The sequence below is a fragment of the Drosophila teissieri genome, chromosome 2L (assembly GCF_016746235.2).
Source record: "Drosophila teissieri strain GT53w chromosome 2L, Prin_Dtei_1.1, whole genome shotgun sequence".
Classification (NCBI taxonomy): Eukaryota; Metazoa; Arthropoda; class Insecta; order Diptera; family Drosophilidae; genus Drosophila; species Drosophila teissieri.
Window position 1 is genome coordinate 6,024,699 of NC_053029.1, and position 21,788 is coordinate 6,046,486.

The following is a 21,788-nucleotide window of genomic DNA, read 5'->3' on the forward strand; positions in this document are numbered from 1 at the left end:
AATTACACTTGCCCCAACTGTGGCCCTCGATTTTCTTTCTTTCTTTTTCTTGTGCCAACTTTCTGTGTCTGGCCAAATGTTTGCAAATTTTCGCAACGGCCCACGGTGCGTATGTGTGTTATTTCCTTGACTACGTGCGCTCACTTAGTCCTGGCTATTTTCCTCCTCTCTGTGTGCACTGTGTTGTGCTACGTGTGCGACATTTTCGAATAGCCAGTGTAATTATATTGATTAGGATGCTTTCGGCACAGAAGACATTCGGGGTCTCGAAAAGGGAGAAATTATTTTTTTCCTCAGGCTGTGACTGGCATACTAAGTTTAAGTTGTTTGATGAAAGGGAATGGGAGAACTCGGTGTATTTAGTTCATTAGCTTCAATTTTTGAAAATAATTTAAGACTGGCTAGCAATATATATATGCCTGCGAACTCATAAATCAGAAAAACAATCATAGCAAACATTCTAAGAAAAATCGCCGGTGGCCCGTAAAAAATTAGGGACAGCTACAATTACGTGACTTGTCAACTAATTACAATATTATGTCCATCCGTCTCCCGGCAGGATATCACTAGAGCTGCTCCTCCTCCGCAGGTAATTAACGCGTGTCATTTATGCGGAAAAGAATTCCAGACCAGGAAGATCATAAAAACGCCACCAAGGAGGAGACACGCGTTCATAATTTGTTTAGGCTCCGCCAGTCATCTTCTGGCGAAGGAGGCCACCTCATCCAGCTCATTTTTGCTGTCGTTCTTATGAAAATTCCGCAATAAATTAAAAATTATTGCTCCCGCTGCTTTTGTTCTTATGCAGCTTAATTCTTTGCTGTAGCATTTTATGTTAATGTCTGCCATTCGCGCAGGTGATAAAGTTTGTCCATTACTCATTTTGTAGCGCCTCCGCTGGCGGAGAATCCCCTTTGGCCCCAAAACGGAGGGGCAAACAATTTATGCAGGGACATGTTTAGTGCTGCAGATGCCCCGGGAAAAGCCTATTTGCAGAAGGATGACAAAGGCGCTGACTTTGGGAGATTAAACCTGGCCTTTGTGCCTCTGCCTCAAGGGAATCCCCCAGGGCGCTCAAGTAAAGATTACTTGAATGTGTACATAGCCATGAACTAATTAAATTAGAGCAGCCATAAAATGTTGATCAAAAATTAAGTTGCTTGCGTTAGATAAAAACAGGAAGTCAAGCGCACTATTTGGATATAGATGCTAAAGGAAGTAGTTTGCTAAAATGCTCTGAAAACTCATTCATCATAAAAAGTAACTAACATTTTAATCTATTAGCTTTCGGTGGAGTATGACTTTTGACTTTAGCTTTAACTTCATGGGGCTTTAGTTGCTCATATATATTCCGCACTTATTGCTCGTTTCCATTCTCTTTTGCCCTAATCAAAAGCGGAAAAAGAAGGAAATAAAATGGAAACTCATTATGTGACCCTCTGCCGAGGTCCTTCCGTCGCCGAACCAATTTTCCTTCCTTATGCATTACGTCTCACTTTTATCGAAGGCAGCACGCGAGGCAATTTGGCCACGCCTCCAAGGATACGCGACGATTTTAAGGAATGGAAGAAGTGTAACTCCTCCAGTGAAAAGCCTTTTCGATTTCCAACGAACACAAAAAACGAGCGTGACAATACCAAATGTGACTTTGAAAATTTGATAAATGACCCAAAACTTCCAGACGCAACTTCTTTTTTGGGGAGGTTGGCGAATGGGGATAACCGTTTGGGTTCGATGTCTGGAAATGAAATGAAATGAAATTCAAGCCATAAACAAGCAGCCAAAAGCGGAACTGAAGCGGCTCACGCAAAAGCCAAAAAGAGCCGACTGAATGAATGACTGAGTGAATGAGTGAGTGAATCAATGGACGAGGAATGGAACGTGCAGGGAAAAAGGAAAATCGACGAGGAAAACCCGCGACACTTTTTCCTTTGACAGCCGACGACGACGCGTCGTTGGAAAAGCGAGACAAGCGCCACATGTGTGTTCTGTTGATTCATTTAGGCGGCTGTGTCGTCAAAGTCAAAGAGTGTAGGCACTTTTCCTTTTTCGCATTTACTTCCTACGCTGCCACGCCCCTAACGAGCCATCTTGTTCGCCGCCCCCAACCCCCGCCGCCGAATTGGCCTTCTTCGACATTTATTTTGTACTTATTGGATACTCTCAGCTCCCTTTGTTGGGAGACTTCGATTCAAAGTCGCAGCCCCAACTCCAGCGGCAAATATTGATATTAAAAAATCGCATCACGTCGCTTAAGTTTTTTGTAAATAATGTTGTGGAAAATTTATTACGAAAGCGAATGTCTGTGTCTATTTGTGGGCGAACTTGACATTTTCTCCACCGTTTCAGCCAGCTGGATAAATGCGACTTAGTGAGAGATTTACGCAGGCAGCTTTGAAGGGGATTTTGAGAATTCTCCCAGAAGCCGAAGGCTTGACAGGTGTCAATGAAAGGAAGAAATAAAAGAAAACGAGTGGAAATAAAGGTAATGCACACTTAGGAGCCACACACTTGATTAAGCCATGAATCACGGCAACTAGTCCCGGGAAATCCAATGAAATCGGAAGTAAGTTTTGCCATAAAATAGAGATATACAAGAGTTGTCTATATGGTAGCTTTCAAGCCACTCCATCAATACTTCTAGAATCGCCACCTCAATCAATTAGCATTATTCATAAGTCGCAAGGATTGAAGTGCTTGCATTTGAATAATTTATGATTGTCAATATAAGCAATAAATTGCAAATGAAAGAGACCCGCCACACAAAGCAAACAGAGGGAACTGAAAAAAGAAAATATTATTATTTTCAATAAATAAAAAGAGCGGCCAGCAAACATATATATATTATTCAAGAAGAAATCCTTATGAGGCGCCAAAGTGAGGAAAAGCGTAGAAAATATGAGAAAAACGTGATTCCACTGGCTCTGCAGAGCTGCAAAATTGAAAAGGACAAGTTAAGCGAGCAGGACCACAACAAGGGAAACAAGTGCCCGCTGCAGGACCTGGAACAGGGCTAATAGAAAATGGGGAAAATGGAAAACGGAATATGGAAAAGCGGGGTAAGCGGGGTAAGCAAGACGAAAGCAGCAGCATTATAAATCATGTCTGACTAGTCGGACCCCAGGATCAGCGAGGGGAAGGACATTCGCCATCCCTATGACGCTTATTTCGCCTCTTTCCTGTTTTCACTTCACACAGAAACCAACTAAAATAAATACACGACAGGGGGGTAGGGAAAGGGGGAGCAGGGGCAGGGGCAAAAAGCCTGATGAGGAATAATGGCGAATGGAAAAAGCGACAAAGTCAATTATGCAGGCAACAGGAAAAGGAAACACAAAGCCAAGGCGTCCTGCGTCCTGCGTTATGCTTTAATAAACTCAAACTGCCATTCGCAGTGCTCCAGACTTTGGGCTTCGGATCCCAGACAGCATTATTGAAATATTAATGACCTTCGGTATATTAAAAAAAAAAAAAAGAAAAGAAAACTGAAAAGTCGACACCCGACGGCAAAGTTTTGGCTCTCTGCAAATCGAATTGCAAATTGCAATCAAAACTTAATCAGTTTAGAGGCTTAGACAAGCCGCTGCCCCCCTCACCCCACCACTTTCATCTACATCCTTATGTAGTAGTACATATTTGCCGAGCTTTCAATTAAACGAAAGCGCTTGGGTCAGCCATTCTCCATTCTGCATTCCCCTCGGGAAATTCCTTGCCATCCAGGGCCCAGAAATGTGGAATATTTTTTCAAAAATTAAAAGGATTTCGAGCGTCAATATTGACACAAGTCTTATTGCGGCTGCTCTGCTGAAATGTTTGGCTGACGGAATGATGGAATGATGGTATGATGAAATGAAGTGGGTGAGTGCGATTCTGGCTGAGAATAACGCAAATATGAATAGATCTTTTCAGCTTTTTGCGGTTTTTTCGGTTCGACAGACCAAATATTGCCTCCGTTAAAGTGGGTTACTAAAGGACTCAATGGGCGAATGTCGATTGACTGTCGATAAAATGCAGCCATTTGCTAGAATGTTTCAACAAACCATTAACTTTTTGTGTTCGCTGCTCTATTTTTTTAATTGTATAATTTCCCCCACCCTCGCTCCAAAATGTAACTTAAATTATAGTGGGCAACCCAACGAGAGAAAACCGCACAGGACGAACCGCAACAACGTCGAGCAACCGCAAAAAGGATAAACCAGCAGCAGATGATAACAATTGCGAGTGCAGCAGCAACAATAAATAATTAAATGCAAATTTTCGCACCTCAGAATGCAAATAAAAGGTAATTGCACTTAAATGTGCCCAAGCAGGTGCAGCAATCAGCCTATAAATCATGTCCTGCCACAAGGACAGCAAATGAATAAATGATAAGCAGGCAGAGGCAGGCAATGAAAAGCAGAGGTGGCGAACAAAGCAAAACTTTGGCAAAGTTCGGGAAAACCAGCAGGAAAAGCTAACTGACATACTGGAGCAGCAGAGGAGCAAGCTGCAGAGCTGGAGCAAGATAAATTTGTTTGTTTTTTTTTGTGTTCTTTTTGTTAATTGTATTGTGCTGCTCAGTTTTTGCATCTCTCGGGCAGCCTTCAACTGCACAAACACATTTAACCCATTAATTAAATGGCCAGCGGGGCGTATACGCGATCCGGCGAGTGGTGTGCAAGTGTGAAAAAATCGAGGAATTGCGTGAGCTTTTTTGTTCGCGCTTCAATTAAATTTAATTGCATTTTGAAGGGTCATAAATCCCAAACAGTGGCAGCCAAAAAACTACGCACCGTCGACTCCCAGCATTGTTCTCTCCCTCACTCCCGTCTTCCGTCTCGCTTGCACAACCTGCATCCAGAAGCGGAACAAATTGCAGTATGCAAAGCGGTACGCAATGCGACCATTGATTAATGGGGTCTGCAGATGAAAAGAGCGAACAAAACGGGTAAAACGAAAATCAATCACAACACAAATTGCCGCCACACTTTGCCTTTCGATGGGTCGCACATGAATAGATGGTATGTTGTATATGGTATTGGTTTTTTGTTGGTTTTTGTTGGCTTTTGGGGACCGAAATCTAGAGATCATATAGCTTATTAAATGTGCCCCCTTCTCGAACACTCCATTCATCTGTCAGTTCTTTCGATGCGATGCGCATCATCAGCTCCGCTGGTGATAATTTATTTATTGCTGTGACTTGCAGGCCATCATAATATTAGAAAATACCCTCAATCTGTAGATAACTTTAAAAAGCTATAATGTGGGATATAGAATTCCGAGGGAGGGTTGGCGATAGAACTCCAGGCAATTCATTTTAATTATTCACGCAGCTAAAGTCCAAAATTTCACACTCCGCGGAGAGTAAAACCAAAATTCAGGGAGGGTGAAACTTCTACTTGATTTATGGCTTTGGCTTTGGAGCAATATTAGGTGATAAGAACATCGAATTGTAATTTATTGTTCAAAAGGGTCCCTCCCTATCTGCGGTTTAAATTTTAAAGTTTTATTGGCCCAAATGGCTTTTTACCTCTGACAGTTTCTAAGATAAGTGGAAAACTTTGTGCTTAAAGCAAGGTATTTCATACAGATTCTCAGCTTATTTCCACATTGTAATATTACGAAATGGTTTTGCCAGCTAGATCTCTTATTGAACATCTTCAGTTTGGTCTGTCGAAACCTTCAAAGCTGCCATCTTCAGTCAGGCCCTCAAACTCGCCCTTTGTGGCACATCGAAGCTTCTTGGCAGAGTCCTCTTGAGTTGGCTGCCGTTTAACCAGCTGCTACCTAGTGGCAGGCCCTCCAAAAAATCATAACGCACTCTGTGCATGTGGCACAATCCAACTGCACTCTGAAATCCAACTGAAATCTGGCAATAGTCAATGTCTGGCCTCCAATCTCCACGAGATGAGGAGCATCTATGTGCACCCCGTGCGCCCGGAAGCTCCATAGTTCATGGACCGGAAAATGAGGTTATGCTCGGGCTGCTGCCTCGTCGTCTTTCGACCTCGTCTGCAACATGGCAACATGTTACTTGGGTCGCTGTGTGTGCCTTCTGTGTGATTTATGAAGAGCAATTTTAATGACATTTGCTACGAGAGTATCGACACATATCGGTAATGTTCCTCGGTTCCTCGGTGGCTGGCGGGTGGAGGAGTGAGCTACAGCTCTATGCAGCTACGGATGCATTAACTGCAGCTGACGACTGGCTTGGCCCAGTCATGCGTGCCAACCAGCCAGAGATCCCAGTAACCCGACAATCCGGGGACCCAGCCCACCTCAACCACGACCACGTCGATGGTGCTCACTCTCAATAGCTCGAGAGACCTCGAGAGACCTGGACCTGGACACACCTCAAAGTGATGTCGATTTGAATGGGAGATGTGGCAGAACTCTATCTGCACGAATCAAATACCCTAAGACAAATGTTACTAACTTTAAATTTACTTTCCCAGCCCAAAACTGCTGATTCTGTCTTGTTTAAATGTAAGCTTTCTAAGTGCCTGCAATTAATTACTATAAACTGAAACTTAATTCATTTAATTTAAATAATTTACAAGACAAAACATGAATTTCACATAAATATTTGAAAAAAACTATGCAAGCAATTACCATTTGTCAGCTACTAAAAGTTAATTTTTCTACATATTTATGAGAATCTAATGGAGCGAAAACTGCAACATGCGCTTTCAAAAAAATCACCTAATTGTATCCATAAATTGTGTCAGAAACTTATTAAAAAAAACTAAAAATAGATGAATGAAATCAGTCTGCGATGCACCGATTTGGAATCGTTCCACATCGCTGGCCGGACCCAACCCACTGTGAAAACCATGGACATTGGGTAAATGGGTGTCCATAGCCAAAACACTTTGCATGAATAATCGCCGCTCATAAATTCGAGTGTGATATGCGGCAATTGACTCATTTTGTTGCTGCAGTGATAAGCAATAGTTTATTGTGTTGCCTCATTTTTGTTTCTCTTATTTTTTTATTGCACTTTTCAGTGGGTCACATGAATCAGTTTCTGATGATTGCCCAATGGCGAATCCAGAGCCAGCAAAAGTGCAAAATCATGGGGATTTGGGCAAATCTGGTATTTGTCTGTCGTTTGCCAAACGGGCAAACTTCTGCAGTTGCAATGCTTTATTTGACTCAGTGTGGTAAATAAATAACGAGCACTGCTGTTGAGCCACATATATCCAAATCCAAGTACATATACTTTTTTATGGAAATTTACTGAATTTTCCATTTCAATTGCCTTTTGAGTGGAAAAATATGTAAATTTCGATGAAGCGCATGGACAATAGTCGAGGCTAGGCAAATGCAAGCCCATTGATGCGATGTGTGCAGTAAATTGCAGTTTGCCAAAAACATTTTTTCCATTCTCTGGATGCCAACTCCCTCCCCTTCGCCCCCCACAAGTCACCCTTTCCCCGCAGTTCCCCCAACTGGGTGAAATTTATGGCCAGCGGCTATTTTAATGTGTGGAAATGAGAACTTTCTTGATATACGACCAACATGAACGGGGACAGATATTCAGTTATTATATTGACAGTAGCACCAGTCCAACTTCCCAGTCCAGTTATTGGTTTCTACTTTGGCTGCAGTTGCAAACTTTAATGGCCAGCCTTGAATATTTATATATCTTCCAGTACATGAAGTTGCTTTTCATATTGCAAAGGCTTCTCTGCTCGTAACTTCTCCTAATCAGCCAGAAACAATTAATCGTGTCACACATCCATTTACGAGCTCTATTTAACAGCCAAACAAGACAATGGAAAACTGCTGCATGCTGTTTGTGTGCCAAAAAAAGATTTATATTGGCCATTTTCCAGACTCCAAGGGGAAAAAAGAGTCCCTCTGATGCAGTCTTATTTTTGGTCCTAGTGCGCTGCTCCTGCTGATTTGTTGCCGATGTGTTCTTTCACTAAACTCACTTAAATGCATGTTATTTCCGCATGTTTCACACCACTCACCTACCGTCCCTCGATTCCCTGCCCCCCTCCCCAGCTCCAACTAATCCCTACATCCACATCGCGTTGATTTTTCCTCTGCTCACAATTTGCACTTCATGAATACCAGATAGGAGAAAAGAGAGAGAGAGAAAAGGAGCCAAAGGGGATCCCAGATCCAGCTGCTCCATTAGACAATTTCCCCATCTCGCTGCGAAGTCTTCGTCGTTCCGGAAAATGTGTGTGTGTTGTTCTTCTGTGCGCCTTGAGTCAATTGAAGTGGAGGCAAAATGAGGTTCCCATTCCCTCCCAGAAAATTATTCGATTGATGCACAGAGCAAACTTCCGTTTTGCCATTGACCGTTTAATGTGCCCGATCCCGGGAAAACTGGTACACATGTGGCCAAAACTCACAATAAATACAATATCAAAATTGGTATAAGAACTTTAAACATAATTGGATGCCAGGAGGTTAGAAGAAGTGGGCTTATATTGGTTTAAGCTGCCTAATGTGTATTGAAGTATATTTTCTAAACTTTGCAACCTTTACTAACTGAAGTATAGCTTTATATAATAAATGTTCTCCTATTTCTCTTGAGTTCCACCAAACACTTGACTGGAAGTCCCCTCAAAACGCATCGTTTGGAATACAAAAGCCACAATAGTTGAATGCGTAATGCAGTCGTTTCATTAGTAGCTCATTGAGTTTGCCACAATGTTTATACCCCGTTCCCCTTTCATCCACACTACAATTCGCTGGCCAGACATTTTCCCCAAATATTCACCATCACACATCATTACTGCTGCTCCAGCTCCACTTGTGCGCCACTTCATTAACAGATTTTCCATGGGGAGCCGCCAAGTTGGACCGCAGAAAAGCCAGCGCCATCAAAACGCAATCGGCCAGCGGAAGCGATCTGCAGTTGGCCATGGCAACAGAATCCGCAGCTGGCCGAAAATATTTAACCAATAATGCAATTTCGCTTGTGGCCAACAAACTTGCGCGCAGCTGGCGATTTGCACAGACAATGAGATGAGTCCTAACCCGAAAGGGAAATCCCCCGATGGCAAGGACAACAGTAGCTGCCTGCAGAGCCTATCAAATGGAGTTTCATCGATGGACCAACGGTCCGCCTGTTGTCTATTGTGAACTGAGCCCCTTACCCATTTCCGCACGTCAATTAAGTTTCCCCACCCAGTGGCAGTGATTCCGTTTGTTCAATAAACGCATAATTATGCGCAATAATTGCATTAGCAAATATGGGCATGAAATTAAAGGCCACAGAGTAATTAGGAATGCCATCATCATGTAATCATCCCCAGTGGGTAGCTGGCAAAAGAGCTCCGGCGTCTTGAGGCATTTAATTAGAGGCGTTAAGTTGGCTAATGAATGCGGCGCAATCGCATGCAGCTTCCAGTTGCTCACTCGAGGCCAAAACACTTGGATGCAGCTCATCCTGGCAGTCTCATCCTCACGTTTCAACCTCAGTGAGTTGTGGATGCTGAATGGTGAATAGTGAGCAGTGAGCTGAGAGCAGTGAGTATGCAGTCAGTTAGTCACTGGGTCTGCACATGCCGGATAAGTGAATAGCATTAAATAAACAAACTGGCGAACAGCACAACAATTGCCAAACAACAGCCGGCAGGAATAAAGGCTCCACAACTGATGCACTGCGGAGAAAATACGAAAAAGTGCTAGTCAAAAGGACGAAGGAATAACCAGGCGAATAAAGGATACCCTACTATACTATCATCTTCAAAGGTAGATCTATTATGCTCTCGAAAAGTTTAGAAAAGTTAGTAAACAGAACTGACAGATGATAAGCGAAATAAAATGTGAACTTTAAAAAACATTTACGTTGTAATTACACTGCTTAAGAATGCTAGTTTTGAAATGAATATTTTAATTCGAATAAAGTTATAAAATATATGTTTATAAAAGAAACAAAGGCCTCGATAGAACCACAATATTCCCGATCAAAAATCATCGAGGTAATAAAGGGGAAACTCGAGCACACACATCGTGGATGTAGTGTTCGAATGTTTTTCCCATTTCCTGAAAATGTTCTCCGGTTTCGGGATCTGATGCATTTGATAAGCGTCACGTAGCACACGCCAGAAACCATTCTGTACCATAGCATACCGAAACCATACCGAAACCATACCATTTTTTTCCAGCTGTGAGTGGAAAACTGAGAACTGAAAGCCCGGCCAACCGATTGCCGAGTGCTTTATTATCCGTATTGCAGTGGGCCACAAGGATGCATTTGTTTGCCACTTACACACACAAAGGGGATAGCGAGATGGCGGACCCACGTGGATGGAACGTACCTGCAAGGATGTGGAAGGATACGGAGGGCATTAGTACGAAATCTTTGCAGAGTACACCTGAAACACCCAACCTCTCCCCCCCGTTTGCAATTGCATTAGAATTTAAGATAAGTTCGAAGCAGCCGGGGCAACCGGAGTGTGAGTAATGGCAATGTGTTGGGGGCCGAAGTGGAAGCTCCCAGATTGGAGGACTCGGCTTACAGGTTGCTCCCACTCCTGCTCCTTCTGCTGCTCCTGCTGCTGCTTGTTGTGTGTTGGATTCGGAAGCGAAGTGTGTGTGGGGCAACTTGTTTACCAAACTTTATTACAACTTGGCAAACAGTCGTCGCCTTTGTAGATGGCTCAAGTCGAGTTCTGTTGCTTTGTCTGCTAACTGATTGCAGTTACAATCAGTTTATTGTACGGGCCTGCTGGAGAATAGATTCGCCTGGACACACACCCACATGCAGCTAGCTACCTTGTATCCTTGCATCCTGGCATCCTAGCTACCTCGTATCCTTGCAACATGGCAAACAGCAGGAGCAAAGTGGAAAAAGGACTTTGTAGCCGGCAACAAGCTGCACAAGATGATGCCAGAGTCGGCACTTGAGAGCGGATAATTTGTAAATTCTATAACTTAAGTAGGAAAGTTTGGCTCCACTATATGTACGTACAAGCCACATTGTAAGTTTCAATTATAAGAATGCATTTTATAGCTTATTATGGGTAATTTTAAACTGCTCTCAAAAGTATTTCACTTTTAATGACAGAAAATTGATCATATGTGACTTAAAGTAAAACTCCATTATTCACACGATGTTGTCACCCAGAAAATTACTGAACCCTAAATCAAATCAAAAATCAATAGTGCCACACCAGCAGAAAATGTCATAAGTGATTTCCTGTTCCGTTTCACGTTCCAATCAAGCGTGAAATAATTTTGTAAAAATATTTACACAACTCGAGAGCCGAAAAATCGAAAATATGAAAGTTATGTAGCCGGCGAAAGATGAAAAATGAATGGGAAAAAAAAGGGGGGAAAATTGGAAAAACTACTGGCTGAGCGGGTGACAACTGTCCTAGGTTTTTGCTGAAGCCACTCAACCAAGTGGGCTTTCCAAGTGTCCCAGCTCCGAGTGATCCGCTTGGATGCGTGGTCGCCGCCCAACGGGATGATGGTGATGGTGTACATCAGTGTCAGATTAGGGCGTGGCCGGGGCAAAATCACAGACATAACCGCCACTCACACTCATATTCACATTCACACTCTGAATACATACATACACGTATGTACATGGATAGGTATAGGAACATTCGGAGCTTCCTGAGAAGGCGCATAAATTCCAGACACTGCCGCCCTGGTGATTTGTGGTGCAGAGACCACATCAAACATGGCAGATTTTCACGGCATCGCCGGCTAGCGGGGCGTGGAGTTTCTCAGACAGAGACTAAGTGTGGGTTAAGCACACTTGAAGTATGTGCACGCTTGGGTTAAGAAAAAGGATTTGCCAGCGCCCAAGGAGCCACTCCTCCTTACTCCTCCCTATCCATTCGCATCCATTTTGTGGGTACACCGGAAAGTAATGGTCGCACTTTGGGGCGGCTGTATTGAACAGCTTTTTAGAGTAACCCCGTTTTTTTTCGCTGTGTAAAAGCTGTGGAAAGAAAACCCAACATCTATTGGGTTGGGGGAAAATATGAAAAGTCGTCTTGCTGGGAAAACTGAGTTGGGATCTCCTGCCAAGGTGAGGATTGTGGTCTCACTGCGGTCCTGCGGTCCTGAGGTCCTTGCGGCTTACGATGTATAAAATACATACATATAGAGAAAAGTTTCGGTATGTGAATGCGATTTCTCGTAGTTTCGCTTCTTTTGCTTCTTTTGCTTCAGCTGCGACAGCCACGAGTAATGCAATTATATTGAGGCTGCTTTTCTGTCACAACTTTTTCACTTTTCCTGCACATATTTTGCTCCTTATCGCATTGAAGTCGGTTGGCTAAATGGATGAGCGCAGCTAAACTATAGGGAAATCCATATTGGTATCAAAGAGTTGGCTGCTTGTGGTGAAAGTGAAAACTTGGTCTTATCTTTAGACACAACCCATGCTCCGGCTGTCTCGATTTGCCGCCTCAAATCCCAGTAATTTACGGCAACAGGCAGCCCGGGTAATTGCCAAAGTTTATTAACGGAAACAAAAACGGGAAAACCGAGGCTCAAAGGACCAAACTGCAGGCGGAATCGGAAGATGGGTTGAATTCGGCGCGTCCATGAATATGAAATGAAGTCAAAAGCCCACGACGATACCCAGACAGCGAGATTCCCTTTGGGGGCGAGGCTTTATGATGTCCACGGTGGGAAGTTGGAGGGTCATAAACAACAATTTGTAAGCTTTAATGAAAATTGGTTGAGAACTCGAGGGCGGCGCAAAGAAGTTGGCCGGTGGCTTTTTTAGAGCGACTTGCTAATAAATTAACTGCCAACCAGGCGCATGCAAATTAAGAGCATTGTTTACACCTCGCATTGGGCCGTGCCACCTGGCTGCCCCTTTTTTTTGTGGCCATTAAATTTTATGCCTCACACGGGAATTGGCTTGCGACAGTTCATAAATCCTGCACCTTTTTGCCAGCCATCACGGCGCTGCCAAATTTGTCCTTTCGCTTTCGCTTTTGCTTTCGACAAATGCATATGGAAATTTTATGCAAATTTCCATTGTGTCAGCAATTTGTAACGAATTTGCGCTGTGAAATGGCTCGAAAAAGCCGCCGCAGGCTGGAAAATTTAATTTGCCCTGTGTGGTAGGTAGATGGGTAAATCAAATTGCATAAACGTCAATTTGCTAATCCAATATTTGAGCGAAAAGTTGGGGAAACTCGGCGGCTCTTCAATTTCAACTGGTGCAAGTGGAGCACTTTAAGTGGCGGATGAAAAGTTTCGCTAGTTTCCAGTGCTGGTGCAACTGAAGCTGACAAAATATTTTCTGATTACTTTCCCACATTGGCAACACTTCAAAATGTCCCCAAAGAGCTGACAGACAGACAGACAGAGCAGCTGAAAAGCAGAAAAGCGACGACGAATATTTTCAAAATAAATGTTATTGTAACAAAAGTTGCTTTCTTGCTTGCTCGCCTGCAACTGATAAAGAACGGGGAGGAGCAGGAGCAAGGACATCCTTGTAGGACATCCTGTTGATGGCACTTTGATGATGGCCGAAAAGAACTTGGTCAGCTTCAATTACTCGGATCCTCTTGGTCGGTTTCTTGCCGTGACTGGGCCGCATTTGGATACTAGAACGTGGAGCTGGGAGCTGAGAGCCGAGAACTTAGGGCATCATCATAATCAACAGTCAACAAAAAGAACGAACGACCAACACGTGACTACACCACAAAACTCTCAGGAATATAAAAGTTTTTCCTCCCCTCCAAATGAGTGGCTGGCATTCTGCTGTTTCCATTTTATTTTTTTCGATAGCTGTCTGCACTTAATGGAAAATGTCAGTTCGCCTCCGGCGTCAAACGTTTTATTGAAGTTTTCAGCGAGGTTGCGAACCCAACGAACTCTGTACTCAGTAGTCAGTGCGTCATCTGCTCCTTTGGCCACCTTTTGGATTTTTCCCGCTCCTCCGCCTCTGGATGGAGGCCTTCCCTCTCCTCCGCGCCTGGATGGAGTCCTTGGCCACCGAGGCCAGTCGTCAGACTTAACGAACCGGAAGTGGTTAAGGGAAAGGTCTTCTCTTTCAGCATAAAAGTGTTTAAGTACTCGGCGATATGATGGCGAAACGCGAGATGCCAAATGAGCGTGAAATATTTTCTTACTTTTAATGGAAGACAAATTCGAAAGGCTGGTAAATAAGGTTTTAGGATTCAACCACAATATAGCGTTGAAATAATATTCACCCAGCAGTTCAAATATTTGAAATCAAGCAAGTCAGCGATAGCATTTGCTTTCGTGGAAATTATAACAAATTTGTTTAAAAATGAGCAGTCAAATTAAAAAGTCGAAAACGACCACCAAGAAGTTGGTGAAATCATCTCCAAAAAGTGCTCCAAAAGCTGCGGCAGAGAATCAAATTTTCAGTTGCCAATTCGAAGTGTTTGGTCATGTGCAAGGTAAATACAAAGTAAATAAGTACAAAACACATATTTTCTGATTAAATACTGCACTTTTCAGGTGTCTTCTTTCGCAAGGTAAGTGCTTCATTTGTGGTTAATTATTATTAATTATTCAACTTCTAGCACACTCAAAAAAAGGCCAATGAGCTGGGCATAACTGGCTGGTGCATGAACACAACTCAAGGAACAGTTCAGGGAATGCTCGAAGGATCCTTGGATCAAATGACTGATATGTGAGCTAAATCTAGAGAAGAATTCATATATCTTATAGTAAAACATTGCGGTTTCTTAGGAAATACTGGCTGCAGCACAAGGGAAGTCCTCGTTCGGTGATCGAGAAGGCTGTATTCTCCGAGAATGAACCACTGCCCATCAACAACTTCAAGATGTTCTCGATTCGTCGCTAGCTAAGTCAGTTATTAGTTTTATAAAGTTGCAACTAAGTTGTGACTTGAGCTGAAACGTGTGAATCGCTTGGAGCACGAAATAAAAATTTGCTTCTAGATCCCAAAACAATTGGCATATTAAGTGTGTGTGTGTGGCCAAAAGTTGTCCACTCTCCGGGGATCTCTATTTGCTAGCCAATTAGGAAGGCCATAAGCCAACGCGAATTGGCTTTCTAACATTTTGCCATGGCAATTTTTACACTGATGCCACGGCAATTGTCAAAACAATTCCAATTTGTATTTTCAGCCATCAAACTGCCGGTGTTTTCCGACTCCAAAATGGGCAAAGTTGCGACTCGCTGCTGCCAATTTCGCGACAAATATTGTGCATCCCGAAAAAGGCGAAAGCAAATTTACATAAATAAATAAAAGTTGGTTGAGTTCACAAATGGTAACAGTTGGCGCCTGATGGCAATTAAAAGCCTCTGCGCCACTCTCAACATTTTGTTTTGCTATTTTGTTTATCTTTTCCACCAAGGGGGATGCTAAAAAAACCAGTTATTTATTTGGATTGTTTTGTGTGTCTGGCACTTTATTATAAACTGTTGAAACCGCAAAAAGTGCACGGGCTAAACAAAATTGTTTTCGTTGTCCAATTGCCAGTGTCGCAGAAATGGCCAGTTATTTATTTTAATCGCACTTTTCTCTTCAAATTTTATATGAATTTATCGTGAGAAAAACAGCAGCATTATAAAAACCATTTAATTACAATTTAATTCTTATTCAAATAGGACCGAAATAAACAGGAGAAGCAAACATGCAATTTGTTTCCGACTGCTTATACGTAAACTCTTCTGCCAAAAAGTAAGCTGCACATGGATTTATGCACATGTTCAGGATTTTGGAAACCTGCCCTGATCCTGCTCCTGAAGGCATCGGTTTCTGGCCCTCGCGATCTCCTGCGGATTTTTGCCATCGCGGGCCAACTCGCGACTCAATAGTCGTCTATAGAGGAGCATCTTGCGCTTGGTTTCCGGCGTTCCCATGGCGGTGCTGAACTGCATCGCAGGAAGTCGTCCTCGGGACGAGGATCTTAATAGTAAAATATGTGCAAAGGATAAGGATATTGCGGAATTAACTCTGCTGTTAACTTACGCCTTCTTGTCGGACATGTTTAGTATTTTTAAAGTCCAGCCAAAGAGCTTAGGTTAGAATTTTGAGGGAATTTTGAAAACTAAAATGAGATCTTTGTCGAAATTTTTACAAAAGTGGCGATAACATTGTCGTGGACAGCTAGATCTCAAATAAAAGATATATTCAAAACAGATATTTAATGAAAAATTATTCTGAAGAGCAGTTACTTTAAAGAAAACAGGATAAGCTACAGTTTCGGCCAACTCTGGCCGACTTTTCCGGCATTTTCCAGCACAGCCATGGCCCAGTCGCTAAATTAAGTCATTAAATGCCAGCGACTTCTGAATGCAGCAGGCCAAACGCCAACAAGGCACGCAAACAGATAACAACAATTATGGAGCAGGGGTTATTGAAACAGAAACAGGAATTCCCGGGGAGTGGAACTACTAAAAGCCGGATTCGGTAGCGCCGATAATCAATTCCGTTTCCGGCTGACAGTTTGCCGCATTGTGCGTGACCCAAAATATGCATAAACAGCACCAGAAAAATAATAATAATAATAATTGTAATAATTTCGTGAGCCGCCTTCAGAGTTGGGGCTTCGACAGGCAAGGGGGCGTGGCACGTGCTGCACAGTTACCGGGTTTTTAAAAACTTTTGGCTCGCGTGCTCGCATGTGGAAAAACGGTTGGAAAACCCGCTCTATTAGCCGCCAAAGAGCGTTGATAACGAGTTCATTGACTAGTTCATTGGCACATTGATTCACATTGATTGGGTGGCGTGGGATTCTAGGCGGTTTTGGCCCCAATTGCGGTTTGTGTGGCGGCTTAAATGTGCATGCTAACCGGAGAGCCAAGTTGAAAAGTCAGAGTTCAAAAATAAAGTATAAAATATGCAGATAGAATCAAGCAATGGTTAACATTCCTATATCTAAATTAAGAAAATATCATCAAGATTTAAATAAAAGTAATAAAATATTATTATTGATTTAAAGTTAAATCTATTCTCACACTATTATAAGAAATATCTTTTCCATTCCAGTTACCAATCCTGGCTGCAGCGGCTTATTAGCCATGCAGACCATGTTCCTTCGGGCCATTCTAAGCCACATAAGGCCCCCGAATCTGCCAGCTGACTGTGTTCCAAATCTCAGACCACACACAATCGCCAGACCAGACGGATACGTGGGGCGAAAATGCCGCATCACCAGGAGCTGCAGGAGTGGAGTAGCCCCCCCTCCGATTTCCCTGCCCTTCAGTTGTCTAGACGCAAAACCCATTTCTATGCCACCGAAAAAAAATTGTTCTCGTTGCGCAAATGTTGCATTATAGACTACAGAGCCATGGAGAAAGCAGAAATGTGGCAGATGAGTTGGCAGCTGGGGGTTCGAGTTTAGATATAGGAACAGCCGTTACCGAGGAAGGAAAACTTATTAAAATTTTACAGCCCCAATTTCAGCTGTCAGAAACGAAAATTGTCTCAGCCTCAGCTCGTATTTACATATTTGTTTAAGGCCTACTGCTTTTTCTGCTCCTCTTAAAATTTGTTTCTAATTTTTCATAAAGCAAACATGTGTTTTCTGCATTTTTTTAAAATATTTATAACAATTTACAGTGCAATTTGGAACATATTTGTGGCATTGCATGCCGCGGCCTCGTGTTGCGTGGCAATTTGATGAATGTGCTCCTTGATTAACCCTGATCCCGGGTCAAACCTCCTCGAGTTGGGCTAGAAAATCAGTTTTAAAACCTTTGCATGCAGCTGGAAAATTTCAGAGGCCAGCGAAGTTTGCATAATAAATGAAGGCGATAAGAATGCTGTCCGGCTTTGTTTATGTTTATGTTTCTTGGCTTTTATTTTTATGGAATACCTAGGGGCGTTCGAAAGGAAACTTTTTGTGGGTGGCAAATACTTTCGGATCCCAAATGCCTGGAGCTGAGGCCACAGTTGCCGAGGCTTTGAAGATTTCCGCACAGAATGCCTTTTGTTTCACTGCTATCGGAAAAAGTCAAGGGTCAAATTGGCCTTTGAACTTGTGTTAAAGCTGCCGAACGGAGTTTCCGCCAGTCAGTCAAATAATGTGAAACAAGTCGGGTCAATTTTCTGTACACAAAAACCAAACACCGAGCCTCAAATTTTCGACCTGCAAAATGGAAGAGAGCGAAATTCTGGAAAATCAAAATGTGCCACAAACAGACAAGATGAAACCAGCAAGTGCACACGGTGAACACAACGAGCTGTATATCTTGAATTACTCGCATTCTAAAGACTCTAATGAATCACTTGGCCGAAAAAGTCTTGAGCAAAAGAACTTCAATGCGGCCAGGAACCTTCAGAAACAGCAATCACATGTGTACGATTTGAAAGACAGTCGAGCACAGGAAAATCCACCGGAAAATATAGACGAACATACGAAACCACCAGAAACTGAAGAAAAGCTGGACATTTCCAGAAACGAGGAAGAATATAAAGATGTTGTTTCAACTAACTCTAAAGAATCAAAGGAACAATGCCAAGAAGAAGCAAAGATAGAAACACTTAGGATCAAAGATATAATAATTGACAATATATCTGATGATACTATCTCTACGAAATCCAAGCCACAGAGTCAATTAAAGTTAAATGCTGCTGCTTCTGATAAAACGTTGATCATGGAGAACGCCCGTAAATCAAACCAGTTAATAGCGGAAGAATCGTTAGAAAACCCCAAAGAAGAAAGTATTAAAGTTGTGGAAAATGTAAGAGACCCAACAGAAATACCAGCTAAGGAAGAACTTCAAGAAACCAAGGAACAGGACACCAAACCGAAATCCGAGGAAGTGAAAATCGATAAACTGGATGAAATGGCGCCGAGTACTTCAACGGCAGCTCAGGATACGAAAATGGAAAAGCCAAACGAAGTAAAGCCTGATACAAAGGAAATTTTCGACCCGAGGGATAAGATCAGGCAGGACATGGAGGAATATTTCAAAGGCATTCAGGCTCTGGAGGTCATGTCACTACCCACCGACGAGCTGAATGCAAAAAAAGCCGAAGCGATTTTAAAAGAGGAGCAGCAGAGGAAAACCTGGAAGGGAATGCTTCTAGCGGTGACCCACACCTCCTTATCCACATCCACGTAAGCAGTGTATGCTATAACTATCAAGTAACTATCAACTAATATTTCTTTAAGTCACAGCAGTTCTTCAGCTAAACCGCCAAAATCTGCCGTACAAGCCATTCTACAGCGCACAGCCAAGGCGGACTTTAAAAGGAAAATGTATGTCCTTAAGGAGAACTACAACTATCGATTGGAGCTGCTAAAGCAGCTGAAAAACGACATGAAAAACAACTACAAAAGCGAGGCCCAGCAACTGTACATCGACTACCACTCCATCAAGAACCAGACTCCCAACTGCCCCCCTACAAACGTGATGAACACAGAACACCACTCCACGCAAAACGGTAACCAAGAAGAGGTTTAGGTAATAGGAACAAGTGGATCCACCCGCCTAAGATAGGATACTTCCACACCACCAACGACTATATAGCTACACCTAACTAATCTGCTCAATCCTAACTGAAAACTCATCAAGTATCTGCAAAGAAAAGATTATATAGGATTTTTCATAGTCCAACTGCTGCTACTGCTTACACACTTTATACGAATTACCACAAAAGTGAGGGCTTTCTGGAACTGGTAGAATGTAACCTAGAACCAGAGCCCCAAAATCAAAGCTACCAAGTGGAAGAACCTGCCAAAAAGCGTGTTTCTATGGGACTGTACCTCTTGCATTCATTGTGTGCACTTGCTTCTTTACATCTGTATCTCATTTACTGAGTACCCACGGTACAGTCACCACGCTGAACGCCCCGCGGTATGCAACAGTATTTTTTCAGCTTTGTATACCCCAGAATCCTTAAATTTGCGCCACTTCTGTTTTGCATGTCGAAATAAAAGCAAAGACAATGAGAATTGACCCAAATACCTGGCTCTATTGTAATTTCGCTCCTTTGGTATTGTAATTTATGGACTGCGAAAGTGAGGGTGGGGCCCAGTTTTTGGGGTCGCAGCTGCCGAGGGAAAAGTGGAGCAACGAAGTGAACAAAAGGTGTCCGTTGGTATTCAGTATTCAGTTCATATTGCTACGCTGGCTTTAAAATTCAATTCGGCTGCAAAGTGTCCTGTTGGCACTGGAACTTGGATGAGTATCCTTGCAATGTACTACAACTGAGTGTTTCATATGCGCTTAAAGTTGCGAGAATGATTTTTCCGCTTAAGGAAAACTTTAAACTTTCCAAATACCAGAGTTGATCACCATGATGGTGAGTGGGAGGGAGTCGCTCTACGGGCGGCTAATCCGTTCAAAGCTGCCAAAAATCTCCGCCGTTTTCCTTCGATGCGACGCACAAAATGTTCCTGGTTCGATTGGTGGACGGGAGGAGACGGGGCTGGGCTCAAAGTGGCGGACGGACACTCGTGGCAGGCGCTTAGCAACAGACAGACAAAGCTTCAGGCCTAAGCCCTCGGGCCACGCCCCCTTGCTAGCAGGCCGCCCCCTGCGGCGGCTTACAACAAAGCAAAATGGTAAATAAAGGCCAAAAGCGATGACAGCGGGCGTTGAATTGGAAATCAAAATCCGACTTCCATCCCGAAAAGCAAAATCAAAGCAAATCAATGCGAGGCTATAGCTCTCCCCGCCCCTCCCCCTTTAAAAATTGGTAAAATTTCGAAATTGAAAATTTACTTTGGCAATTTGGATTGCAGCACCGTGCCGACAATGAAATATGTCAATTTCAATTACGCCCTTCGCCGCGGGCCAAAAAAGTACTCGACTTCGAATTTGTTTCAGCATTTCAACAAATGTGTCAATTTCTGTGTAAAGCTCTATCGATTGCAGAATTGGCAATGCCTGCAAACGCCTTCAAATGTTCCATGTTCCATCCACATCCACATTTTCTGGGGGGTATTGATTGTGTACAGGGTAATTACAGTTGTTAGAGCTCAGATGTTGGCTCGCAATTTGCTGACAGTTGTCTGCCGCCCGAGGCGCGGATTGCGAAAGAATAAGGCATCCAGTTTGCCAATAAATCGAATCTAAGTTAAGACCCATCCTAGGAAAGCGCTTTCACTTAAGAATGTTACAGTTTTAGTAGAATATACAATACATGTCCCAACTTGTATTCAAGAAAATATATAAAATCTAGAAAAGAATAAAGTCAAGGCACCAAGATGAGAACTAGAAACTCAGCCACTGTAGATATTTATTTTAGTAAAGAAAATACTAAACAAACTTAAATTCCTCTTTATTAAAAGTTTCTTCACTCCTTAAATGTTTGTAGACTGTACATTAAAAATTCGAAATAAATAGTTTGATGTAAACACGCTGTGCTGGCAAGCGGAAACATAAGTAGCATGTGCGAAACTTTGCACAAATCACGTTGAAAACTTTGCGCGAGTCTCATCAATTTCGCAGGTCTGCCGTGAGATTTCCTGTAATATAAACTGCTGGAGAGGAGGGCCGCATCAATGGGAACTATCAAAGGGCCATAAAACTTTCGCCCAACACTTTGCAGACAGGAAATATGACAGGCTGCGCACAATAAAACGAGCTGCCGGTCATTTGCCAATGTGTCCAGCTGACTGAATGACTAGCTGACTAGTTGAATGAATGAATAACTGACGGACTGACTGACTGGCTGGCCATCGCTGTGTCCACCAGATTGATTTGCAAGTGGTTGGAGGGCAGAGCTGGGATTGAAATTGAACTTGAAAAGTGCACAGCAGACAGGCGGCATCGCAATGACAATGACAAGGCTCTCACGATTACACAAAAGCCAGCCAAGGCAGCGCAGCACCAGCAGGAGAAAAAAAATGCCACGACTCCGGGACTCCGGGACTTGGACTCCCTGTTGTCGATATGATCTCGTCATTATG

The 21,788-nt window shown here is 43.0% G+C and overlaps 4 protein-coding genes across 7 annotated transcripts in view; 2 read left to right on the forward strand and 2 right to left on the reverse strand.

Moving 5' to 3' along the window:
* Positions 1–21,788, reverse strand: part of LOC122626178 (E3 ubiquitin-protein ligase TRIM9) — an 81,344-nt gene that overhangs the window by 24,836 nt on the left and 34,720 nt on the right. The gene's annotated exons all lie outside the window — the stretch shown is intronic.
* LOC122626230 (acylphosphatase-2) lies at positions 14,119–14,856 on the forward strand. Its single transcript, XM_043806411.1, has 4 exons — positions 14,119–14,348; positions 14,410–14,426; positions 14,475–14,584; positions 14,644–14,856. Exons 1-4 carry the CDS (start codon positions 14,216–14,218, stop codon positions 14,756–14,758), a joined length of 375 nt encoding a protein of 124 aa, XP_043662346.1. The 5' UTR covers positions 14,119–14,215; the 3' UTR covers positions 14,759–14,856.
* LOC122626222 lies at positions 15,485–16,052 on the reverse strand. Its single transcript, XM_043806399.1, has 2 exons — positions 15,893–16,052; positions 15,485–15,829 (listed from the first exon to the last, which is right to left on the reverse strand). Exons 1-2 carry the CDS (start codon positions 15,907–15,909, stop codon positions 15,631–15,633), a joined length of 216 nt encoding a protein of 71 aa, XP_043662334.1. The 5' UTR covers positions 15,910–16,052; the 3' UTR covers positions 15,485–15,630.
* On the forward strand, positions 17,919–19,836 carry LOC122626191. Of its 3 annotated transcripts, none has more exons than XM_043806359.1 (2): positions 17,919–18,989; positions 19,044–19,836. In XM_043806359.1, exons 1-2 carry the CDS (start codon positions 18,022–18,024, stop codon positions 19,333–19,335), a joined length of 1,260 nt encoding a protein of 419 aa, XP_043662294.1. In that variant the 5' UTR covers positions 17,919–18,021; the 3' UTR covers positions 19,336–19,836. The 3 variants fall into 3 exon arrangements, with proteins under 3 accessions (XP_043662294.1, XP_043662302.1, XP_043662311.1); XM_043806367.1 differs by having other exon boundaries at positions 19,050–19,836; XM_043806376.1 differs by having other exon boundaries at positions 19,053–19,836.